At 40.0% G+C, this 21,545-nt stretch overlaps 1 protein-coding gene across 7 annotated transcripts in view; it reads left to right on the forward strand.

Moving 5' to 3' along the window:
* The window catches only part of NAV2 (neuron navigator 2), a 400,908-nt gene that overhangs the window by 230,455 nt on the left and 148,908 nt on the right, over nt 1–21,545 (forward strand). For all 7 annotated transcript variants that reach the window (XM_086472167.1, XM_086472160.1, XM_086472161.1 and 4 more), the window contains exons 2-3: nt 11,927–12,044; nt 18,725–18,777. In XM_086472167.1, the coding sequence (XP_086328293.1) occupies nt 11,927–12,044; nt 18,725–18,777 (171 nt within the window). The remainder of the gene's footprint in view (nt 1–11,926; nt 12,045–18,724; nt 18,778–21,545) is intronic.

Below are 21,545 nucleotides of genomic sequence, written 5' to 3' on the forward strand. Positions count from 1 at the left end.
TGAACCTCTCTAATTAGGAGCATAGGATTTGCCATTGCAGATCAGGCTGACGGTCCACTGAGCCTATGAGTCTAGCATCCTGCCTCCAGCAGCGCCTGCACTGCCTGGCTTTGATGGAAGGAAGCCTCCCCCCTCCCTCCTTCCCCAATAATGTATAAGGTCAGCGGGGAACGAAGCAGCAGAGTTTTTCTCTTACATCGTGCATCGAGGATCATTCTTCATCCCCAAACCAGTGAATTGGTAACTGGGGTCTTGGCCAGCATGTCTATAAATGGGATAAAAAGACTCATCCTTTGATATAGCTGTAAACTCTTAACTATGTACAGAGGCTAGCTGTTTCCTGTTAGGAGGCGTATTTCTTAAATTCTTCATAAATACACAAATGCGTTTGACTGAAAAGGTGACTGTTTTTGCGACACAGACTACGGTGGAGAAAGTGGAACTTCTCCACTTCGCTTTCTTATATCCCTTTAGTCTGCATCATAGACGGGGACACTGCCCTTCTCTGCATGTTTGAGTTTGATTTGGTGCCAAATGTGCAGCTTCATCCCTTACCAATTGTCTTTAACTGTATAATCGGCACATAGATCATTACATAGAAAGCACTTCAAACCCTTTAAATGGAAGCAGGAGGAACCAAGCTGAAAGCAGGGTCAGCCCAGACAATCTAATTTAGAAAGTTACCAGTCAGTAGAAGATTCAGTTAGATTTGTATCTGTGAAACAGATGGCCAACTGCAAGGTGATTAGATTAGGTTTGTTATGCTTGTGGATATTAATTCAGCACTTTATTTTTTTTTTGTTTGGAAAAAAACCCAAACAACTTGTGTGATTTGGTGACTGCTCGGCAGGAACAATTTACGCAGACCACCTTATTCTTTTGTGTAAACTACGGCAAAATCGTGGTGACCCCTGAGTATGCAGAAAGCTTTTTGCCGTAGCCTGCTTTCTAGGATGTGTAGCAATGTAGTATATAACAAAAACAGAAATGCTGCCACCTATGGATAAACGGTTGTTAGTATTTTCAAATGAAAGAATTTTATCTCAAGATCTCATTAGCAAAACATTCAGGGCCAGACACCTACGTGGGCTGTGTCCCCCCATCTGTGTGTTGATGCAAACATGTATGTATGTATTCCTTCTTCCCTGTTGAAAAGTGAGGATCAGGTTTTTAAAATGCTGGAAATCCACCACTTGTTTAGGTTTTTAAAAAGTATCTGCAGTTTTCTGAAAATTTGGTTGTTTATTTTGATGGCTACATGGAAGTTGAGCTCTAATGGGGATGCTGAACCCTTCTGAGAGTCTTTTTCTGTGTCTTTGGGATGGAGTCTTTGCCACGCAAATTAACGCTCAGCTGTCACAAAGCATTTTTCACTATCTTAAAAATGCAGCTTAAAATAAAAATAGGTCTTTCAAAAGTAGGTCACACCTAAGATTTGTCTGGCCAACTGTCCCACTTCTGACAGTGCCCAAGAGCAGGAGGAACATTAGAAATGAAAGCATGGGTAGAATACACAAAAACTTTTTAGAAAGATAATTGGACCCTTTTACTTCTTACTCTTACCATTAATAACCTTCAGAAATAATGGAATTAGTATGTAATTCTCAAAAGATCAACTTCAGTATGGCATTCCAGTTCGGAAGAGTTAAATGTGTGCTAAGTGATTGAGACTTGAGTACATGCTTGAAGCAAGTGTGTGGTCAAGTGCTTCCTCAAGTTTAGGTCTTGCTTCCTCCTTCTTTTGTTCCTTCCGTCTGCAGATTTGGCATTCATCTTGCTTGGCAGATACGGCAATGAGTGGGTTGGTGGCCTTCCTAACTCAGTTGCGCTGATTTTCATCTGTGTCTTAGGTACATCTTGCTTTATGTCCTTTCAAGTGTTAGAGAGCACTACCTCTTGCCAATTTCTGGCAACTTCAGAAGTGTAGCCTCTTGTGGAAAATCTTGGACACTGAACTAAATGACATTTTACAGAGTGAGAAAGACAGCGCAGATGATTTATTGATTTTTTGAGTGACATTAGACATCCTGTTCATGGGAATAGAGGATGGTTTGCTGGTGACTTCAGAATGATGGTGTGGACTGAACCAGCCCCTGGTTTTGGAGACTCATTTTTTTCAGTCAAGCGGTAAGCTGACCCAAAAGGGAATGCTGTCTTGTACTTCTTGGCTAAAAGCAGGCTAGCATTTGGTCTTGGGCAATACAAAGGCCAATTTCTATAATTCCCTAATACTCATGGCAAATTGCTTTTGTTAAAAATCAAGAAAAGCCTTTGTAATGTTTCTGGCCTCCCTGTTTGGATCAGATAAATTTCATCTTCACACATCGCTAGGCGTTGAAATGGTTTTGTCATGTGCCTTTGAGACCAATTTTACTTTCATTTGGAGTTACTTCACAACTGTGAATGTTGTTTTGGTGAATTAATCCTCTAAGCAATCAAGAGAAAATGGAATAGAGGACTGAGTTTGTGCCAAAGATGCTACATGGCAAGTCAGGTTTCATTTTCAGCCCTCTTCAGGTGGTTCAGTTATCTCTTGGAGTCTTTTCCTTATCCTTTCTCTCTCAGAGGCCAATATAGCAGTGATTGTATTTTGATCCTGCCTGTGACTGTGGCTTGCTGCCCAGAGGAGATGATACTGAAGCCGTACAGATTTGTGACCCCAGGTGAAAAATACAAATGAAATTACAGCAGCTTTTTGGAACAGTGTATCACACCTTTTCCAAATAGAGAAAATGAGTCTGTCCTCATTAGAAAAGTTTAGAAGACTTATTTGCTGTCACAGGCCGAGCATGCCAAGATTACATTGAGTTTTGGGAACTGACCACGTTGAATATTGGGTGTAGCAGTTTGAGTGGAATTGGATGCTTATAGCAGAAAGCTGTATTTAAGGCTGTAGCCGCCTGAAGTTAGATCTCTCTCCCTTCCTCATTGGGCAGGGTTTTTGGGGGGAACATGGGCAAACCTCCCCCCTTCTCATGCTCAGTCCGATGCCTGTCCTGGCATTAGCAGAGCTGTTGCTGGTAGCACGGTGAGTGTTCCTGGGCACATCAGAGGAGCAGCACTCAGTGCGATGTAGGTAAAGCGGCTACTTCATGTCTTGGATACTCGTGGTACACTTTGTTCTCTTCAGACTCCATCAAAGCCCTGTTCGTCCCCCACCTGCCCAAAACAAACACCCACCTCGGCTGGAGGGGAGAGCTGGTGTGGAGACAGTGTGGCTACCAAGTTATTTACTTTTCATGGAGCAGTTAAAAGGCCCACATGGATTTTTCTTTGGCAGAAGTGTGCCTTTTGAAAAATAAACAGTTAAAATGTCAGACATCTGTCCTTCAGCTTGGCAAGAGGAGGGGTGAAGCAGTCATCGTTTCTCACCTTGTCAACATTGGCAACGTTATTTTTTTTTAATATAAAAAATACAAGAAAGGCAGCTTACAGGGGTCACTTCTCTGTTTCTAAGGAGTGCCAGCGACGCGGTCAGACGGTGGGATTTGAGGTGGCTTGCACGTGGTGGGGTCCTGCCACAGGGCAGGCAGCCCTTGCTGTCTGTACCTGGCCTTGCTCAGGGAAATAGGCAGCTTGTGCGGGTGTCCGCTTGAGGTCTGATTCAGCCTGACTGTTTTTAGCTTGCATTTGTGATAAATACAGCCTTCAAACACTTGATGGGTATTGTGCATGCTCTAAATTTAAAAAAAAAAATAATCAAGATTCTTGTGGCATGCAAAATTTTGGGTTTCTGTTCAGAGCATAAATCTCCACAGACCTTGGGAGCGTTTAGATGAAGGGGTTTGTCTGTATAATGAGTAGAACATCATCTTCCAATTGTGTAAAAAACAAACAACACCCCCCCCAAACAAACAAACAAAACAAAAAACCAACCCAACAAAAAGACCACAATTTTTTTAGTAATTCTTTTAATGCATACAGTCTAACAGAAAAGACTCGCCAAACTTTATGCTTGCTGCGAATAGCTTCATTATTTAAGAGTGTGTATATAAAATACATTGATCCTGTTTGAAATTGATATCAAACATTGAGACTCTGCATAACAGACGATAGTAAGAGAAGGGAGCAGTGGGAGTGTAAGGGAAGAGCTGCAGGAGGGGTGGGCGTTGTAAAATGTGGCAGTGTAAGAAATCTGAGCACCATGCATGCGTGACTTCAGCTAAAATTAACCATCCAAGCTTCACACGCCAGTGTATATATCATCATTTAACTGTAGACCCTTTGAGAAGGAAGAGCAAGCTGGACTCGAGCAGTATACGTTCATGTTAAATATGCCAATAAGTAGTACGACCTTTCAGGTCCCGGCTCGTGGGAGAAGTAAATTTTCCTGTGACCATTATAAAACTGTAAGCAGCTCTTGGCTCCTTCGTAGTGGCAGTGGTGCTGTTGAACAGTAACTGACTTCGGCCTCAGAAGTTGTTTGTTTGGGGTTTTTTTTATTTACTTTTTTTCCCCACCCCCTTTCTTCAGCAGCTTGCAGCTTCTTAAGATTTTCTGTGGTTTCTCTTCGGAGTAGCAATGTATCACCTTTTCAGATAAGCCCTTTTCTGTTGCTATTTGTGTGTGATAGTAGGTGTAAATGGGTTTATTTCATGTATGAGAACTGTGGTATTTGAAAATAATTTGATGTGCGCTTTAGGGGACTTTTTAGAAAATGCTGAAAAAATAGTTCATTTGCTTCTTTTGTTCTCAGAGGTCAGTTATATTTTGTTGGCGTGAGATGAAATCTCTTGACTGACCGTGGCCAAATATGTCTTGGAATGGGTTTTGCTGATCAGCTCAGCAAACTAAACTCTATTTCACTTTTGGATCTGCAAAGGAATTGATGCAGGTGTGAATGTAATCTCATGTCTATTCAGGACTTAAAATGCTTTGCAAGGGGGAATAAGAAAGTGGCCACCTGCTTGGCTTGGTGTGTGGTTCCAGCTCGAAGGGGATTTGTATGTGGCAAACACGTATAATGAATGGGAGCATTGAGAGCAGAGCTTGCCGGATACCAGCACAATTGCTGGCCTTGCTTCACCTTCTGGCTGGTGAGTAGGAAAATGTTGCTTTGGTATGAAACATTTACCCCTCTGTATAGGCAGTGCCTGTCAGTAACGGGGTTCAGACACTGTACCATTGGGGAGAAAAAAGGAGAAATATCTCTTTTCTCCTTTTTTATATTAAATGTAGTAAAAAGTTCAGTAGGGTAAGAGTAAGAAAGGTGCTGGCTAGGCAATTTGAAGTGTTTAGCATCCACCAAAGATTTGCTTTACACAAACTCGGAGGCAGGAGTGCCTGCCCTGAAGTGTGGGCAGTCTAAAACTCTGTTACTGGAAAGGCTTGCAAGCATGCTAAAATTTACACACATGCTTGGCTCTATGTGCTGTGAGTCAGCCCATTGCTTTTGAATAGTAGTCATATGCATGAGAATAGCTGTCCCCAGTCGGGAATAAGGCTTTAAAAAGAGAGGAATAAATAGTCCTGGTGGTGTTTGTTTAAATTACCCATTTCTCTATTGAACTTCCAAAGGGTAGTTAATGTACGTAAGTGTCCAGTAAAATGTAATATTCATACCTCCCACCAACTGACTAATAATTTAAAGCTGTTCCAACAAACTTTTGCACATGTGGGTAGAATAAATCATTTTATTTAGTTCCACTTAATAAATAATTAAAAAAGCAGAGTTACCTCTGTCTCTCCAGAGAAGTGGGAACCAAGACCTCAGTTTGTTACAGCTGCATTCCCAATAGGATATTTGGAAAGTTCCAGCACTTTAGACAATTGATGGTATTTTACTGGTATCATATTAGATATTAATTAACAGCTAGGGGATTTTTAGGGGATTGCAAATGTATGGATTCCTTTCAGGAAGGTCATTTTACAGTCTTATTTGCGTATCAGGAGGAGTCCACCTGCAATCTGTCCCATCGCCACCTCAGACCTGGGGTTTCTGGTGGTTTCCTCCCTTCCTCCTAGTAGTGGTGCCAAGGTGCTGGTAGGGTTGAGTAAACCAGTCCCCAGGCTCCCATCCTGACTTTCACGGGGTTTCCAGTACCCCTGGCCGGAGAGGAGGCAGATGCAGCGTAGGGGTGATGCGTCCACGCTGACTTAACCATCCACTGCCTACCCTGTATGTCCACGTCCCCCTCTGAGCTGGGGATCAGTGGGTGCTTGTGGGCATGCCTAAGGACAGCATATTATATTTGTGCTTCATATTCTACTCTTTTACATACCTTTAGCAGTATTCTTAGAGAAAAGGAGCAGACAGAGCTCTTACCTCAAAGTCCACTAATACCCGTTATTTAATATGGAAAAATGTGGGCACACATTACACGGTATTCTGTACCTTGCTTTTTCAGTGTTTATCCCCCCCTCTTTCAAGAACTTACATTGGGAAGAAGCCCCAAACAGACTTTTGGATAGCAGCACAAAGCTTGACACATTCTAGAAGAGCCAGTACTGTCATTTTAGTGGGAGTTGTCATGGTGCAGATGTACAAATAGAGACCTCCTACCGGATTTAGGAAATGTGTGGGGGCAAGCAAGACCACAAATTGTAAGAGATCTGTGATAAAAGGTCTGTGACAAATGCTGTTAAACTTTCTTTTTTCTTGCCATGTGCTTCTTAGTTGTCTTTTTGCCAGTAACTCAGCAAAATATCAGCTGTGTTACTGTCAGGGCCATAATCTCTATGGACCTTCAGAATAGCTGTTAACCTCAGTGCTCCCTTGGAGCCAGAGATGCTTCCGAGGGATGGGTTTTTGAGATAAGCCTTTGGCTTTAGCTATTTACCTCTGGGCTTTGCAGTGTGGTATCTATTAATAAGATCATTGTATTGAAGTGTAGCATTGATCAGCATGAGACGGCAATTAACATTACCAGTCAAAAATTCTGATTTCGTGACTCTGCATGTGTAAGGCCCATTACACTGGGCAGCAACGAGTATCTGATGGGCTTCCCCGCCCCCAGCATTGGAACAACTGCAGGCATGTCCATTAGGATCATCTCAATATGTCATGTCTATTTTTAGGTTTTGGGGTTGTTTTTTTCCCTGTGAACTTCAGCGGGCAGTGTGGTTTGGTCAGCAGCAACAAGGCATTGCATTGTAATGGGTGCTCTGATGGAGTTCATTGATGTGACTAACCCTGCTATTCAATCATGAAAAAAGCCTTGTTCTGCTCTAATTATGCTACGTGATGTCAAAAAGATACTCTTCAGCTGTTACCAAATTCACGAGACCCTGATTCATGATAATTATTGCAAGAAAACAATCAGAGTCTGATTAGTTAGGAACTGACATGGTGTGAGAGGGAGAGAAAGGTTTGAAAATGTGCTTGGACATTTATTATAATTAGGTAATTTTTTTTGTGGAAATGAGTAACAAGGAGGAGGTTTAGGCATATTTTCTACTTGCATAGAATAGGGAAACTCTTTTCATGTGTTTTTTGTGAACCCTTTCTTTTTCATAATAGGCATATTTCAGAATACTAATGGGGAGGCAGAAAACATCGGGTAGTTCTTGTGTTCCCATTTGGGACTGAATTCCAATTAAAGGAGACCCTGGAGTACATGATAATACCTGGCATCTTAATCTAATTGCAGCTAATTGTGGCGGATATATTTGGTCTCCTTTATGATCTCTAAAGGATCTTCCTGGATTCATTGCTCTCACTTTATTCACACTCTGTTTTGGTGCAATAGTGTTTTAGCTATGACTCAATGTACTCAGTATTTCCAAAATCAATATTTACCTGTAACATTCTTAATTCAAACCCGATGGATTGAAGGGGGGGGGGAGAAGGAAAAAATCTTTCACAGTTGTTTTTAATTTGTTCCCAGATGGTTTGACTCCTAAGATCACAGACTACGGAGAAAAGCTACTAAACAGCTGAGCCTACCTTTAACAAAAGCCAGAACTTAGACCCGAGTTAAACATTAAACTGACAGGTCTTAGGCACAAAGACCTGCTTATGGTGGTAATGCCTGAATCACGTTCATTTGATTTTTGTTAACTACAATAATGAAGCTGCCTCCAATGATTTTCATATTGTGTGAAATAACTGAAAAGTTTTAAAAAGCCCATACTGGTATGTGTAATAAGGCAGTATCTGTTTGGTTGTAGTGGGTCAAATATTTCATATGGCAAGATTTTGTATTTTTTAATGAGGCAACTGTTCAGGTTATTTTCATGTGAATATTCAAACATGTGACTTTGTAACCTGTTTGCTGAAAATACCTGAGGAACAGTCAAAATTCATGTGCAGAGATGCATAAGTGAATGGGAAGTTTCTCAGCTGTGTTTTCCTAGTTCTTTTATTATTGTTTTCCCAATTATTTACCTGGTTTTGAACGTTTGAAAACACTATGTGCTTTGAAACATTTTTCATGTGTCTAGAAATAGCAACCATTGTACACTTATATTTTTTTCACTAGTTTGTATGGAAAAGGAAAAGAGACGTTAGGAATCGTGTTTGTGTAGAACATTACAAAGACTTGCAACAAACAAGTTTTGAAAACATCCTGGAAAGTTTCCATAATTAGCTTAATATATGCCATAAAAATGAGCAGTGACCATGAAGAACTACTACAATAAGCCTGGATAATACTGCATCCATAAGAATGCTTCAGAGCTCATAAATATATAGCCTAGTCAGTTTAAAAAAAATAGTGTTTTGCATGTTATGCATATTGCAAAGTAATGTGGTATAATAAAGTTTTCAAGGGAAGCACAGACTTATTACATCTGTATTTTCCCACAAAAGGCTTTCCTAATCAACTAGTTGAATGAAATAATGTTCCACACCCTTACATACCCCAGGAACAAATATTTTCTCCATGCTAGTATGCATTATTGATGCATTTAAGGAAATATTTTATAATGACCATAAGAGCTCTGCTTGCAGTTCTGATACCAAACACACTGACTTCAGCACACAAGGCTGGGGTTACAAGAACAATTTGCCATCAGAGGGAGTTTGTTTATTTGTTAGTGGAGACAGTGAATCCGGCAGCAGGTATTTGGGGGTGTTTCAAGTTGTCTCCTTCACCAGGAAGATTTATTAAGGGAGTTAGGGATTTCTGATGCAGTTCTGGTTTTCTACAGGGTCTGAATATAAGATCTAGTGTTCCTGGATGCAGCAGGAATTAGTGCAGTAGGAGACAGCTAAGAAATAGAGGTTTTGGGGTGCCAGCCATGCATTCTCACGCTGTTACTTGACTTAAAAATCAATCCTAACTAGCTCCCAAGGTCTTGCTGGTGCTGTAATTTGAGTCTCTGCCAGGAGGGGTCTGCTCTGCCTGTCCTCTGTTCTGTGTTGTCTTAACTCTAGGGCTGATCCAAGCATTTGTTTGATTGCATGATGATCTGCATCATGGAAATGATCCAAGCTGGAACTGATGCATCAAAGTATAATCTTATATTTGCAGAAAGTCCTTCTATGATAGATTAGGACATGCATCACAGCCCTCCCATTAAAAGATACTTCGTTATTGTGTTTGGTAAGTTGCTTGTCAGCTCAGTGGCAGTAACGTTGGAGGGGTCGTGTGGACCCTTGCGCCTGTGAAGTAAGTAGTTTTCAGCCTGTTTCCTGATAGATCTTTACTTGTAGATAAGCAAGCTAGAACCATGCGGCATAAAAATAAGTCAAGTCAATCCTAGTTCCTTGAAGTTGTTCAATTTTTAAAAATACCTTCCTGTTATGGAAAATGTTTTCTTGTAAAAGGAGTGGAGGAACACAATGTCTGGTTTGTGCAAAGTGTGGGGTTTTTTTCTGTTTTCTTTTTTCAGTCAGCTGGGGAAATCACTCGTGTGTACTCAGCGTTTATTTCATTGAGATGTTTTTCATTCAGATGTTTTTCAGCTCTGTCTTTTTTTTTTTTTTATGGAGGTGTTCCAGCGTGCTTTTCTGTTCAAGTCCATGCTGTTGTTGGCATGGGAAATGCATATCCCACTGCTCTGAAGATGAAAGTAGAGGATAAATGACGGAAAATAGGGACGTATGTTTCAGATTTGAAGTGATTTGTTCATTGGTGCTACCAGTATGAAGACTTTATAACCAAAATAACTCTAGTAGAAATATCTGTTCTTCATTTTATCATATTAACATTGAATCAGCAAGTGCAAGAGGAGCATGACATTACAATCCCTGTATTATTTCCAGGTTCCTCTGTCCTGTGTGGCAAGTATTTGACTCTTAGACTTGCCAGTTGGCTTTTGACTCCCATGAAAGGGAAGGACGTAAGCCTTGCATTTTCGATGTGATGCTGAAGATGCTTCTGAAATTAGTAGCTGTGGCTATGTTCAGTGATATTAGTAGTTATTAGTAATTTAAAGGATCAGTAATTTAAAGGATCAGTGTTGATACACAATGATATGGGGGGTTGCATAGCTCAGGAGTGGTGTGGTGGAGGGGGAATGGCTCTAAACCCATGTTTCAGTAATGTTTTGCCAGCAGACAGAATGCCATTTTAGTGGCCATCATTATATCTGCTTCCTTAAGGCTGGAGATAGGAAACTTCATAGCCTGGTGATCACAGCCCTGAGGACTAGGGCCCCTCTCCATGTCCTCTGTTCTTTCCATCTCTCAGTAGCTCTGAAGCAAAACAGTAGTTCTGGGCAATGCACAGTGAGAGCTTTTGCTGGGCTTCTGGGGACAGAGTATTGTTGTGCAGGCCTTCCCTCTGGTCGGTGATTCACCCACTTCTGTGAGGCATTTGTCACCTGCACAGTGCTTGGATTTAAAAAACAACCAAACAAGCCCCAGTACCTGGAGGTTTAAAGGGACTGTGTAGGGTTGGCATGGGTCATGCTCTAGAAAGCACATTCAATCTGCTTCTGCTAACAGGTAGACTGAATTGGGATGAATGCATTTCTGATATGCTAGATAGTCTTGAGAGTAGAGGTGAACCTTAATATTTGTCTGGATGTTTAAAAGGGAAAATCCTGAAATTCAGTTGGTTTTACTTTATTTCTTTGGGATATAAATAGATCATATAAAAAAAGTCTTCCCTCAAATTTTGTCCTATGCAAAGAACAAGAAATATTATTTAATTCATAAGCAAAAATTCCTAATCAAGTGTATTTCCTTCTTTTTGATAACCTAGCAAGAAAAGATTTTACAAGTTTTCTGGTGATCTTGGATAAGTTGTGCTAGGCTGTGGTGAGCAGTGCTTAAGGCACATTAGATTTTGACTGCTTTGTTTGCTTAGTTTTCCGATACTACGTTTTAAATAAAATACATCCTAACAATTAGAAGTTTGCATGGGAGGTTGAAATCAATTTAACAGGCCTATTTAACCTGTGAGGTGGAATTTATTACAAGACCTTTAAAGGCTTGTTGGGTAATATAACAAAGGACTTCCCTCAAAATGGTAAATTGCTATGGCTGATACCTACCAGAAGTGGTTCTTGGAAAAGAATCTTTAAGATTTCTCAATCATAGAATCATTTTGGTTGGAGGAGACCTTTATCATCAGGTCCAACTGTTATCCTAACACTGCCAAGCCCCACTGCTAAACCATGTCCCTAAGCACCACATCTGTATGGCTTTTGAACAGATACAAAGAAGAAGTGTTGAAGGAAAAATGCAAAAACATATTTGGATGGAAATTGAAATCTGTTCTATGCACTTGTTATTGCTGTAGAACATATAGTTCCCCGCCTGATGATCCATTCAAGCTGTAACATGTTCAGAAGTTTGCTGCTGTCTTCTGTGAGCTCTCATGTCAGATTTCTGAATAGGAAAAGCCATACTATAGTAAGTTGAATACTCAATCTGCACAGTGCCTTGAATTTTCATGTTGTTGGCTTCTTTCAAAGAGCAAAAAAAAACAGTGATCTTAAATCAGCCTCTTGGGTACTGAGAGGAACAAAGAACTGTCCTTTTTTAAGGTTGGTGTTACGACTAACAATTTCTTTTTGTTTATCTTTCTCCTAACAGATTTATACGGATTGGGCTAATCATTATCTAGCAAAATCTGGTCACAAGAGATTGATAAAGGATCTACAGCAAGATGTGACTGATGGAGTCTTATTAGCTGAAATAATCCAAGTTGTAGGTGAGTGACTTTCTGTTTTCACACCAGGTATACACTAACTTACTCAGAAATTCTCTGTCTATCTCCTACATAAACATGGGCGGTGGGAATCTATCAAACTACATGGAATTATGTAGGTAATTTTCCTTCAGAGACCTTGCTAATTAATTCGATAAAGCCTTGTCTTAAAGCATAGTGGAAAAATATTTGATGTTGCTGATAAGATCTCCTGACACAGCAATATTGCTTCACACAGCTGAATGTTAAGAAAGCAACTGATGAGGGATTTTTTTTTTTCCTACTAGGATGCTGTTAGCCTTCACTAATCTCTATTTCTGATACCTTTAGGGCATTGGTCTGAACATAATTCATAGTGATACTAGCCTGCTGTGCTGACCCTCCTGCCTCCAGTTGGGTTTGGAAAACCCATATATGCAGCTAGGAAAGGAGAAGGGGTATAATTTTTAAGTGACAGAAAAAAGAAATCTTGCATAATGAGGTTTTGAATGAGGAAATGAATTTATCGTTAGGACAAATCTCAAATGTAGGCTCAGTTCAACAAAGCCTTTAGTTCCCTCGGTTTGCACTAATATTTGTAGATAATGAAGATTCTAAACAATTTTCTCCATTGGCCACATGTGAAGGTACATACTGTCCCTCTTCCCTTGGGCCTGGATCCTTCATTAGTTCCTTCAGAGGCTCGTCCATCTGGTACTTGCGGTGCCGCAAAACACATGCATGGGCCAATGGAGATTGATGGAATTGGAAAGCCTGCTAATGGGAATTAGGACAACTATTGTTAGAAGCAAACTGACAGATTTGAGATGCAAATTAAGAAGGCAGCAGTGAAGTAACAAGACATCAGTGCATGCATATTTATATGTGTTTGAGATGCTGTGGATGAGCTAGTTCCTTGATTTAAGGTGCAAATCTGCAAGCCCAGTTCTCGGATGAAATTGCGAGGCATCGTTCCAATGGCTCCACTAGAGCTGCACTGGAATAAATCAAAAAAGATTTTGTCTCTGTGTGGTAGAGTAACGTTACATCTCAGTAGCATCCTACAGACCTGCCACGCAGCTACAGATGTATAAAAACAGGCCGTGAATTGGTTGTTGTTTGGCAGGCGTTCACTATGAACAGTGAAAATGTCTGTTTCCTTTTAATAGGGAAGATTTTTGGAAACCCCGGGAACAGTAGGGTGTTTATTCCTTTTATGCATATCTAGCTACCCTGTGTTAACACTGTTGTAGAAAACTTCTGCATGAGAACACGTGTGTAAGAATACCACCATCAAAACGTGACCTTGGTTGTACCAGATATTTAAATGTAGCTGTTTTGAGCATTGACTTGTGGAAACTCTTGTGAAATTCAAATTACTTTCTCTAAAATACACAGAAATAACATTGCTTACTGATATTTTGCTTTGGTTCACCTTTGCAGGTTTTTTTTCAGCCATTCTTGGATCTGCCTTTTGGCTAATATTTCAGATTAGGTCTGCAAGCTTTCAAAAGTTAAAGTACAACGTGAAGGATTTAATTTTCAGAGTATGTTTTCCACGTGAACGGAAGTTTAAACATTCACAGTTCAATTCTCCAAACCAACAGTGACGAAAAAGTCAGTTGTACCAGCTGTGTATGGCCTTAGGCATGCTGCATCTCATTGTCACAAGGATGGTGATAACTTTCACACCTAGAAGCAGCTTTAACTGTAGCCTGCAAAATACAAGCTTTTTTTCCTAACAAACAGGACTGCACACTGAGAAATGCAATGCAGGAGAGGTTTTTATGTTCTGGTGTGGTGTGTAAAAGCAGCCATGAATATCCTTCTTCCTTTTGTCATGTGCCTGGAGTGTCTGGAGATGATCCCAAGTTATTGAAATTGATTGAGGTTTAATTATTAGTGATATGTGTTTTTCTTATGTTCGCCATCTGAGATTTACATCACAGATGTTGAATCTTGAAATACTACTTAATATCCAAAGCTGACAAAGGTTGAATGTGATTTTATTTTTTTTTAATGAGAACTCTGTAAGAGTTAACGATTACAGAGACAGTGATTGCAATCCTTTCCGCGTACTTTTTCTTAAGTGAAATAGCTGCATATTTAGGAAAAGAAAATTTTAAACTTAGCAGCAAATGTAAAAAGGCATGAACAGAAACATCACTGCATTTGACTTCAGAGGAAATAATCTTCAGACTTCGAAACTTAGTGATAATATGGAAGCGTTATATAATGACAGTTTTTTCTAATTGCAAGTCAATTAAAATGCATTCGTAGCATTGTGGTTTATTTCAGTCCAAAATTTATGAGTCTGTAAAAGAATATGTGAGTAGTATATGCCTTAGTAGTGCCATATGAACATAGTAGCTATATTTAAATTCCTGAATGCAGATATACTGGGTCTATGCATGCTCTGAAATTGGTAGTGTATCAAACTGTCACTTGGTTCCCTGTAAGAACCTTCAATTTTCAAGACTTAGAGTCGATGCTAAAATTAAACTTCAACCCAGTCTGACAGGACTTTTTCCTAGTGATGCCCAGGATATTTTGTGTAATATTTTAAGTTATCGGATGCAACCAAAGTCAGATCAGGTACAAAAGCTGTGGCTTTATAAATAGGGATGCAGACATTGTGTTAGTGCTAAATGCTTCTTTAGCTAAATAAAAGTAGTTCCAACAAGAAGTACAGTGTGCACATCAGCATTGTGCTGGGCAGTCAGTACACTGTTGTAGGAGGTGATGGGCACATTGTTTAGTGTGGGTGCTTTGGGTATGCCAAGATAGCCTTACAGGTGTATCTAAATATTCTGGGTAACTTGTGTTCTGATTCAAATTAATTGCAGTGACTTCAACAGAATAGGTCTTTGCTCTAATTTTAAGTCATTTGCGATTACTCCAGATTGCTATTCCAGTTCAAATTCATACTGTGATTTATCTCAGTGTAGCTTTTGTCTGCTGTCGTCGTACTATTACACTTGCAGGGGAAGGTTACAGGTTTGTATTTCAGACTAGAATCTTGGGACCAAGCCTAGCAGCCCTCTCTAGTGGTATCTCCTCTCATATTTTGAGTGGGACATTACAGAAAGGTTTATTTTCCTAATATTTGTGTGGCCGTTCAGTTAAAAACTGCAGGTGACAATTTCTATGCAAACATAGGAATTTTATTGAACAGTATTCATTCATATGTTCAAGAAAAAGTAATCTCATGTCCAAGGGTACACCTGAAGTACTGAATAAGGCAGAATAGCTGCTAAGGTTGTAACAGGAGGCTTATTCATTATTATGGGGTGGATGGACTGACTTTTTGTATGGATGGTTTAACCATCCATACACAGCCAATTTTGTTCTGTATAATGCTTATTGAAACACTTTTGAGTTTTTTCTCATTATAATTTTTCATGCTCTCGCTAGAATGTCATTAGCTGAAGATTTTTTTTCACCAGGAATAGATACATGTACCTATATAAATGGGACACTGACAGCTGACTGGCAGATAGGTTTAAAGTGTTCTTTGCAACTTTTGATGCTAGCGTTTCCTTTTCACTTATGTTTTCATATCATTTTAGCTTGCAGTTTCGTAATATGCCTCTTGTCAAAATACATAAACCCAAATATTCTTTTTGGTACCATTTTCCAAGGTTTGATTTGGATCCAGCTAATGGAAGCACATTGTCACTCATTGCTACTTTCATTACAGAGCACAGCTGGTTTCTGCGGTCTACCTTAGTACACCCCTCAGTCTGTGTATAAATGGGAAAAGTTTGCAAACACTTAAAAGCATTTGAAACTAATTCACTGTATTCACAGTGAAGAACAAAAAAGGGTGATGGGGGAAGCTCTGTGGACTTGCAGTCAGTTTGTGAAAAATTCCCTCTATTTCATGTTTCTGTGGTTGTGAATTTACAGCTTGCTGAAGTCTGAGATAGAATTTAAAGCTTTCGTGATTGTCTGTGACTTCCAGTTTATGCTAAATGGTGCAATATTCCTATGTGGCAAATAGAAACAGTAGCTGTGAGAGTTGCATATTTATCTCGGCCAGAAAGCTGTGCTTTTGCAGCTGTGAAATCGGACACGTTTCCAAGATCCCCTACCGTCCTGTGACTTGTGCTGTGAACTGTACCGTCACGCTGCCTGCAGGCACACCACGTTATCTCATTCAGTGCTATCTTTCTTTCCAGTTATTCCCCCAAGAAAGGCAAATTACCTCGTACCTGCTGCGAGCTTGGAGCTAGGTGGAAGGGTCAAAGACAGGGTCCATCTTATGGCCAAGGAATGGGAGCATCAAAATAATGGCCTGGTGAATTAGGCAGATTCCTGCAATATGCCGTGGGCTACTGATGCATCTCCCCAGCCTGCACTGAGTCTTTGTGGTCTTGCCCTGCTGGGTTCAATAGAGTGGTATGAGTTAAAGTTCAGCCCAGCTGCTAGTTTGCCCCACCACCAGCTTTTCTGGTTGTTCCCCATTACACCTGCTTTTCCTAGCACTTGCACCGACAGGGAAGAGTTGATAATTGCATTAATGTAGTGAAAGCAGTAACCAAGAGCCATAGGTGAGTTGTGAGTGGATTAGAAGGTGAAAAGGTAGGGCATAAACCTGCCCAGGGTAAGGTGATTGCCCAGGGGTGAGCAGAAATAGCACCTGATGGACCAGATAAATTGGAGCAGAAACTCCAGTTCTTGTTACTCTTGTGAGTCCCACCAACTATTTCTGGTCATCCTAAATCACCTGTGGCAGAGACAACATATAAAAGGAAGTGGTGAGTAATTGGGAACTCATGAAGAATCATCAACTGGTGGACAAAAAGCTGCAGGTTCACTAGAGGGGAGGGAAAGTCACCTTGGTTTAACATAGCTTTTGAGAAGAAATAACAGCAACTGTTTAGAAGCAGCAACAACAAAAAAGTAGAGCACAGGAAAATGCAGGAAACTGATAGTAACTGGAATAAAGAAGCTGCAGATCAGTTGATCGGAAGAGTACAAGAATAACTGATGATATCTTGAAAACTGATGTAAAGGTATGAGGACAGAAGAAATTATTTCTAGGTGAGAATGGTAGTTTTGTTAACCACAGTGTAAAAAAGGAAGGGGATAAAGAGGTAACAACCCATGTAAATGGGATGTAAATTTCTCCTGACAGAGAAATTTAAGGTGGCTTACATCTTGGTGTGCTGTTAATTTTCACACATTACAGAACAGTGTATTTGTTAGTTTATAGGGTTTATGGGGTTAACCTTCAGCATGCAGCTCTAGAACCAAGCTTGTGCTCCAAGCTTGTAGCAATACCTGCAAAGTGTAGAAGTGTTGAATAAATATTTTGGTTCTACATTTGCATACTAAAAGACCTCAGAAAAAGTAAAATGCGGTATTGCAGCAGAATCTTGGAAGCAAGTTACAGTTTGGGCAGTTTTAAGTAGGTGAGGTTAGGTAGTTTACGTTCAAGAGCTTAAAAAGCCAGATAATAAGCTTTATGGTTTGCTAACATTGGTTTAAATACATCTTGTAACATTTTAGAAGTTCTAGAGGGCTAGGGGAAAAAGTACTCTGTTTTTAAGGAAAATAAACACATAAAAGATCATTTCTGTATGATCAAATGCAAGATCACGCTTCTAGTAAGAAATGTGTGCTCTTTTTGTGTAGAGGCTGATAGACCATGCTGGAGAACAGCAGAGTGGATTTAGCTGCACTCTTTTTCATATTACCATCAATTCTTAAATGCATTGCTGTGCCGTAAAGGTGTACTGGGACACCTCAACGTGTGAAAAAGGGAATCCCAGGCAAGAGTGAAGTTATGTTACTTTTTTGTTTGCCATTGTTATGATTGCTATTGGAATACTGTCCCAAATTTGATACTCCTAAGTAGAGAACAACATGAAATGAGATGGAGTTCTGACTGTGATGTCCTTGGAATATGGGACTGATAGAAAATACTACTTTTAATGTAAGAATCGATGGGAGGTGAATCTGTTCAGTTTGTCAAATGGGCTGTGAATGCCCACCTTTATTACAATGAAAAAAAGTGGGAAACTGAATTTTGATTGTGACTGGTTCTTCAGTCTAGCACAAAAAAGGCATTTCAAGGCCCAGCACTGAAACATGAAATGGAGCAAACTAAGACTCCCAGACAAAGACTTAACCACGTCAACAACTCAATTATTTCACTTGGGACTTCAAAGATTGAAACTGTATCTTTTTTCAGCAAGTAAGGTTGCATGTGAGCTGTGGACAAGAAGCTGAAAAAGTAGTCTCATGATTTGTGCTTTAAAAAAAATAAATAATAAAAATTAAGAGTTATTGATCATAAACTTCCGATTTAGATTTAGAACCTATATTCACTCTACAAGCAAATCAGCTGGCATACAGACATTTATACCTACGTAGTGTTTGCTTTTCCACCCAGCAGTGATTCAGTTTCCAGAGTTTAAATCTTTTTTGTAGTTTAAAGGAGTTAGCCGTCACTGTACAAGATGCTGTCAGACCAGTTGTTTTCTGTCCCCAGCTGTCTCTGGAGGCATGACCCACTAGGAGACTCCAGCTGCTTTTTTTTGATGGGTCTCAGTGTTTCACACATTCACTTTGACTGGATAACTACCATCTGAAACCCCTTTATTTAGCTAGCAGCAAGTGCTCTGGAAATAATTGGAATAAAAGTCCTTGGTATAGTTTTGGGTTTTTTGCTTTATTTGCTCTCTTTTGCTTTTCAGCAAATGAAAAGATTGAAGACATCAATGGCTGCCCAAAAAACAGGTCTCAAATGGTAAGTAGTAAAGTGGTCTGTTGTTTGTATGTACGTGGTTGAGTATCGAGTGAGTGTGAGACTTCAATGTCTGAGACTATTAATAACAATTTTTAATTAGTTTTACATGGTAGTGAGAGTAAAGGTATAATCTGAAGAAAGTAATATTACAGTTCTTGCCCCGTTGTACTCTACAGTAGTTGAATTAGGCCTTATCATCTATCACATACTTACAATCAATATTATTCTTACATTGGTATTTTATATTTCTGAAATATCACACCATTAAACAGGAATGTATAAAAATAAAATGTTGTTCCTCTACATAGACAGTAGTGTTGCAAAAGCAGAATTAGATATTTATTTTAAAGTTTGATTGAGTTCCTATATGCTTTGAAAAGAAACAAAACAAATGAGCAAAACGCACTAAATCAAAAAATTTCAAATAGCAAACTTGATGGTGTTTTATGTATGCAACTTGGTTTTGACTGATAAGTCTTTAATTTGTCAAAGTTGTCTTGTATCTTGCTTTTATATAATATTTAAAACTGAAGAACCAAAAATTAGTGCAGTGAAATTAAAAGCATGTAGTACCTCAAGAGAATGTCTGTTATGAGTATTGGTGAAGGTAAAATTGTAGGCAGAACTTTACTAAGGACACAGCTAATAAGAAACTGATTTTTAAAATGCATCCTAGGAATGTTTAGAATTTATACTTTAAAGAAGGTTATTTCCTTCTATATCTTGAGAAAAAACTCATTTTACAATATAAATTCTGAAATCTCCCCTTTGTATTGCAAATGCTCACTTAGGGATACATGAATATCTGTCCTGTGTGTGAAGCTATTTTAAAGTTTTTCATTTTTATGACTCTGTTCCCACCTTCCCCTACCTCCACAACTGCGACTTGAGCACAAGCACTCACAGTTAAACCAAAGATTTGATGAGAGTTTGCCATCTTAAGTCAGGAACCACACTGCGTTCTGCTGTTGTGTTTTGGCTTTTTGTTGATTCTTGGAAGTTACCAATCTTGCTTAAACCTGTGGAGCAGGCGCTCTGTAAAAAGAAAGCCATCTAGAAGATTTATCATTGCTACTTTTTATGGCTTTGAAGAGGTTGGTTGCTATTCTCGCTGTAGCCACAGCAGCTGTCTAGAGTATAAATAATTGAGGAAATTTTTACATTTGCTATAATTTAATGTTCCACAAATGTATCATGAGAACAGAATTTCATTCAGGAGTGGAGTCTATAACAAGTTCCAGGACATTGTAGCTAAAAGTCAGTTGAATTCATTATTCTCAAAGAAGGAACAACGTTGTTCTGTTGGATAGTTGGAAGCACGCTGTAGGCTGCTTATAGAAGTCAGATCTGGTTATAACCAGAGGTGTGCAGAGGGCATGTGCTGGGTCAGGGGTTGTGAAGAGTGCTGGAAAGAAGTGTTTGCTCTGTACTTTCTCTTCTGAGGCTCTCAGTTTATTCCAATTGCTCATTCAGGAGGGTGGAGTGAGTGAGACAGTGTCCCCTGCTCATGAGACCTGGTCCATCAGTCATAGCTGGGCGTCCCCAGCAGTTTTCCTCATACGAGAAAAACAAGGATTATGCTTATGGCTTGCTTTTATTGATTTCACATGCTTACGGAGCTCATCATCATCTTACAGTAAAGATACTAAGGGAAGAACATGAGTATCTTCATAGAGGTGGTGTTCCCGCAATTGCTTGCAGTGTTTAAGGAGACAACCCTTCTGGAGGTGTCCTGTGTTCTAGGAAAGATGCATACATTACAGTGTTTGTTCGGACACAGCAAGCTTCTTCCTTTGCGTTCAGTGCACTTTGCTCTTAACACAGCTTACAGGCCTTCTCCAGCGTGTGGGACGTGGTGCTTGTGCCTGGTACTTCTGGTTCAGGGAGGTGGCAGAGGCAAGGCTGTCCAGTCAGTCACACGCTCAACCAGGCGGTGTCTAGTGTTATTTTTTCAAATCAATGTTTCAGTTACAGGTGTCTGTATCTATATTGTAGTGTCTGTAAGGTGGACACCAAAGATGAGTGGATTTGGGAAGGGGGGGGGAAGGCACCATAAATTAAGATTTAACTTTGTTCATTAACTAGAAATACAACAGAGCTGAGAGGGAAGCCTTTATCTTTCCCCCTGTGGGCATTTATGTTGTTTGTGGACTCAGGATGCCATGAGCTGTCACACGTGAGCTGAACTGTGAAGAGCCAGCTCACATCCAGCCAGATGTAACAGCTTAGAAAGCGGGAGCAAATCTGTCCCCTCCAAGCCCATTACAGCGGGTGTGAAAGCAAGTATATTTGCTTCCATGTGGCACAGTCCTAAGCCAGTAAAGCCGGCCAAACCTTAGTGAGCTCAACACAGAGCCAGATTAAGTCTTTTCGCATTGTTGTTCCCATTGCTGCAGTGTTGGAGAGCATGATACAGATCTGCCCAAATTGAGCATTAGAGACAGCTTGGGTCTGTCAGGCTCAAAGCCAGTGCTAATAAGGCTTGTCAAATGATGTTTAGTACTGCAGAACCGTTTGCGACCATCGGCCCTCAGTGCTTATCAGCCTAGTCCCAGTGCCAGAAATGACATGATGAGGACCATCACCTACTCCATGAAAAATCACTTAGGTGAGAGCCTATCCCCCCTGGTCATCTTGCCTGGGTTTCTCTGCTGTGGGGAGCATCCCTGTCTTCCTTTGCTCCAGATGAGAGTTGGCTGACTTTTATATAATCTATTATAGACTATTGTATATCTTGCCCTCTGTATAAGACCTCTTTCAGTGTTTTG

Source organism: Leptosomus discolor, chromosome 12, assembly GCF_034619465.1.
Source record: "Leptosomus discolor isolate bLepDis1 chromosome 12, bLepDis1.hap2, whole genome shotgun sequence".
Lineage (NCBI taxonomy): Eukaryota > Metazoa > Chordata > Aves > Leptosomiformes > Leptosomidae > Leptosomus > Leptosomus discolor.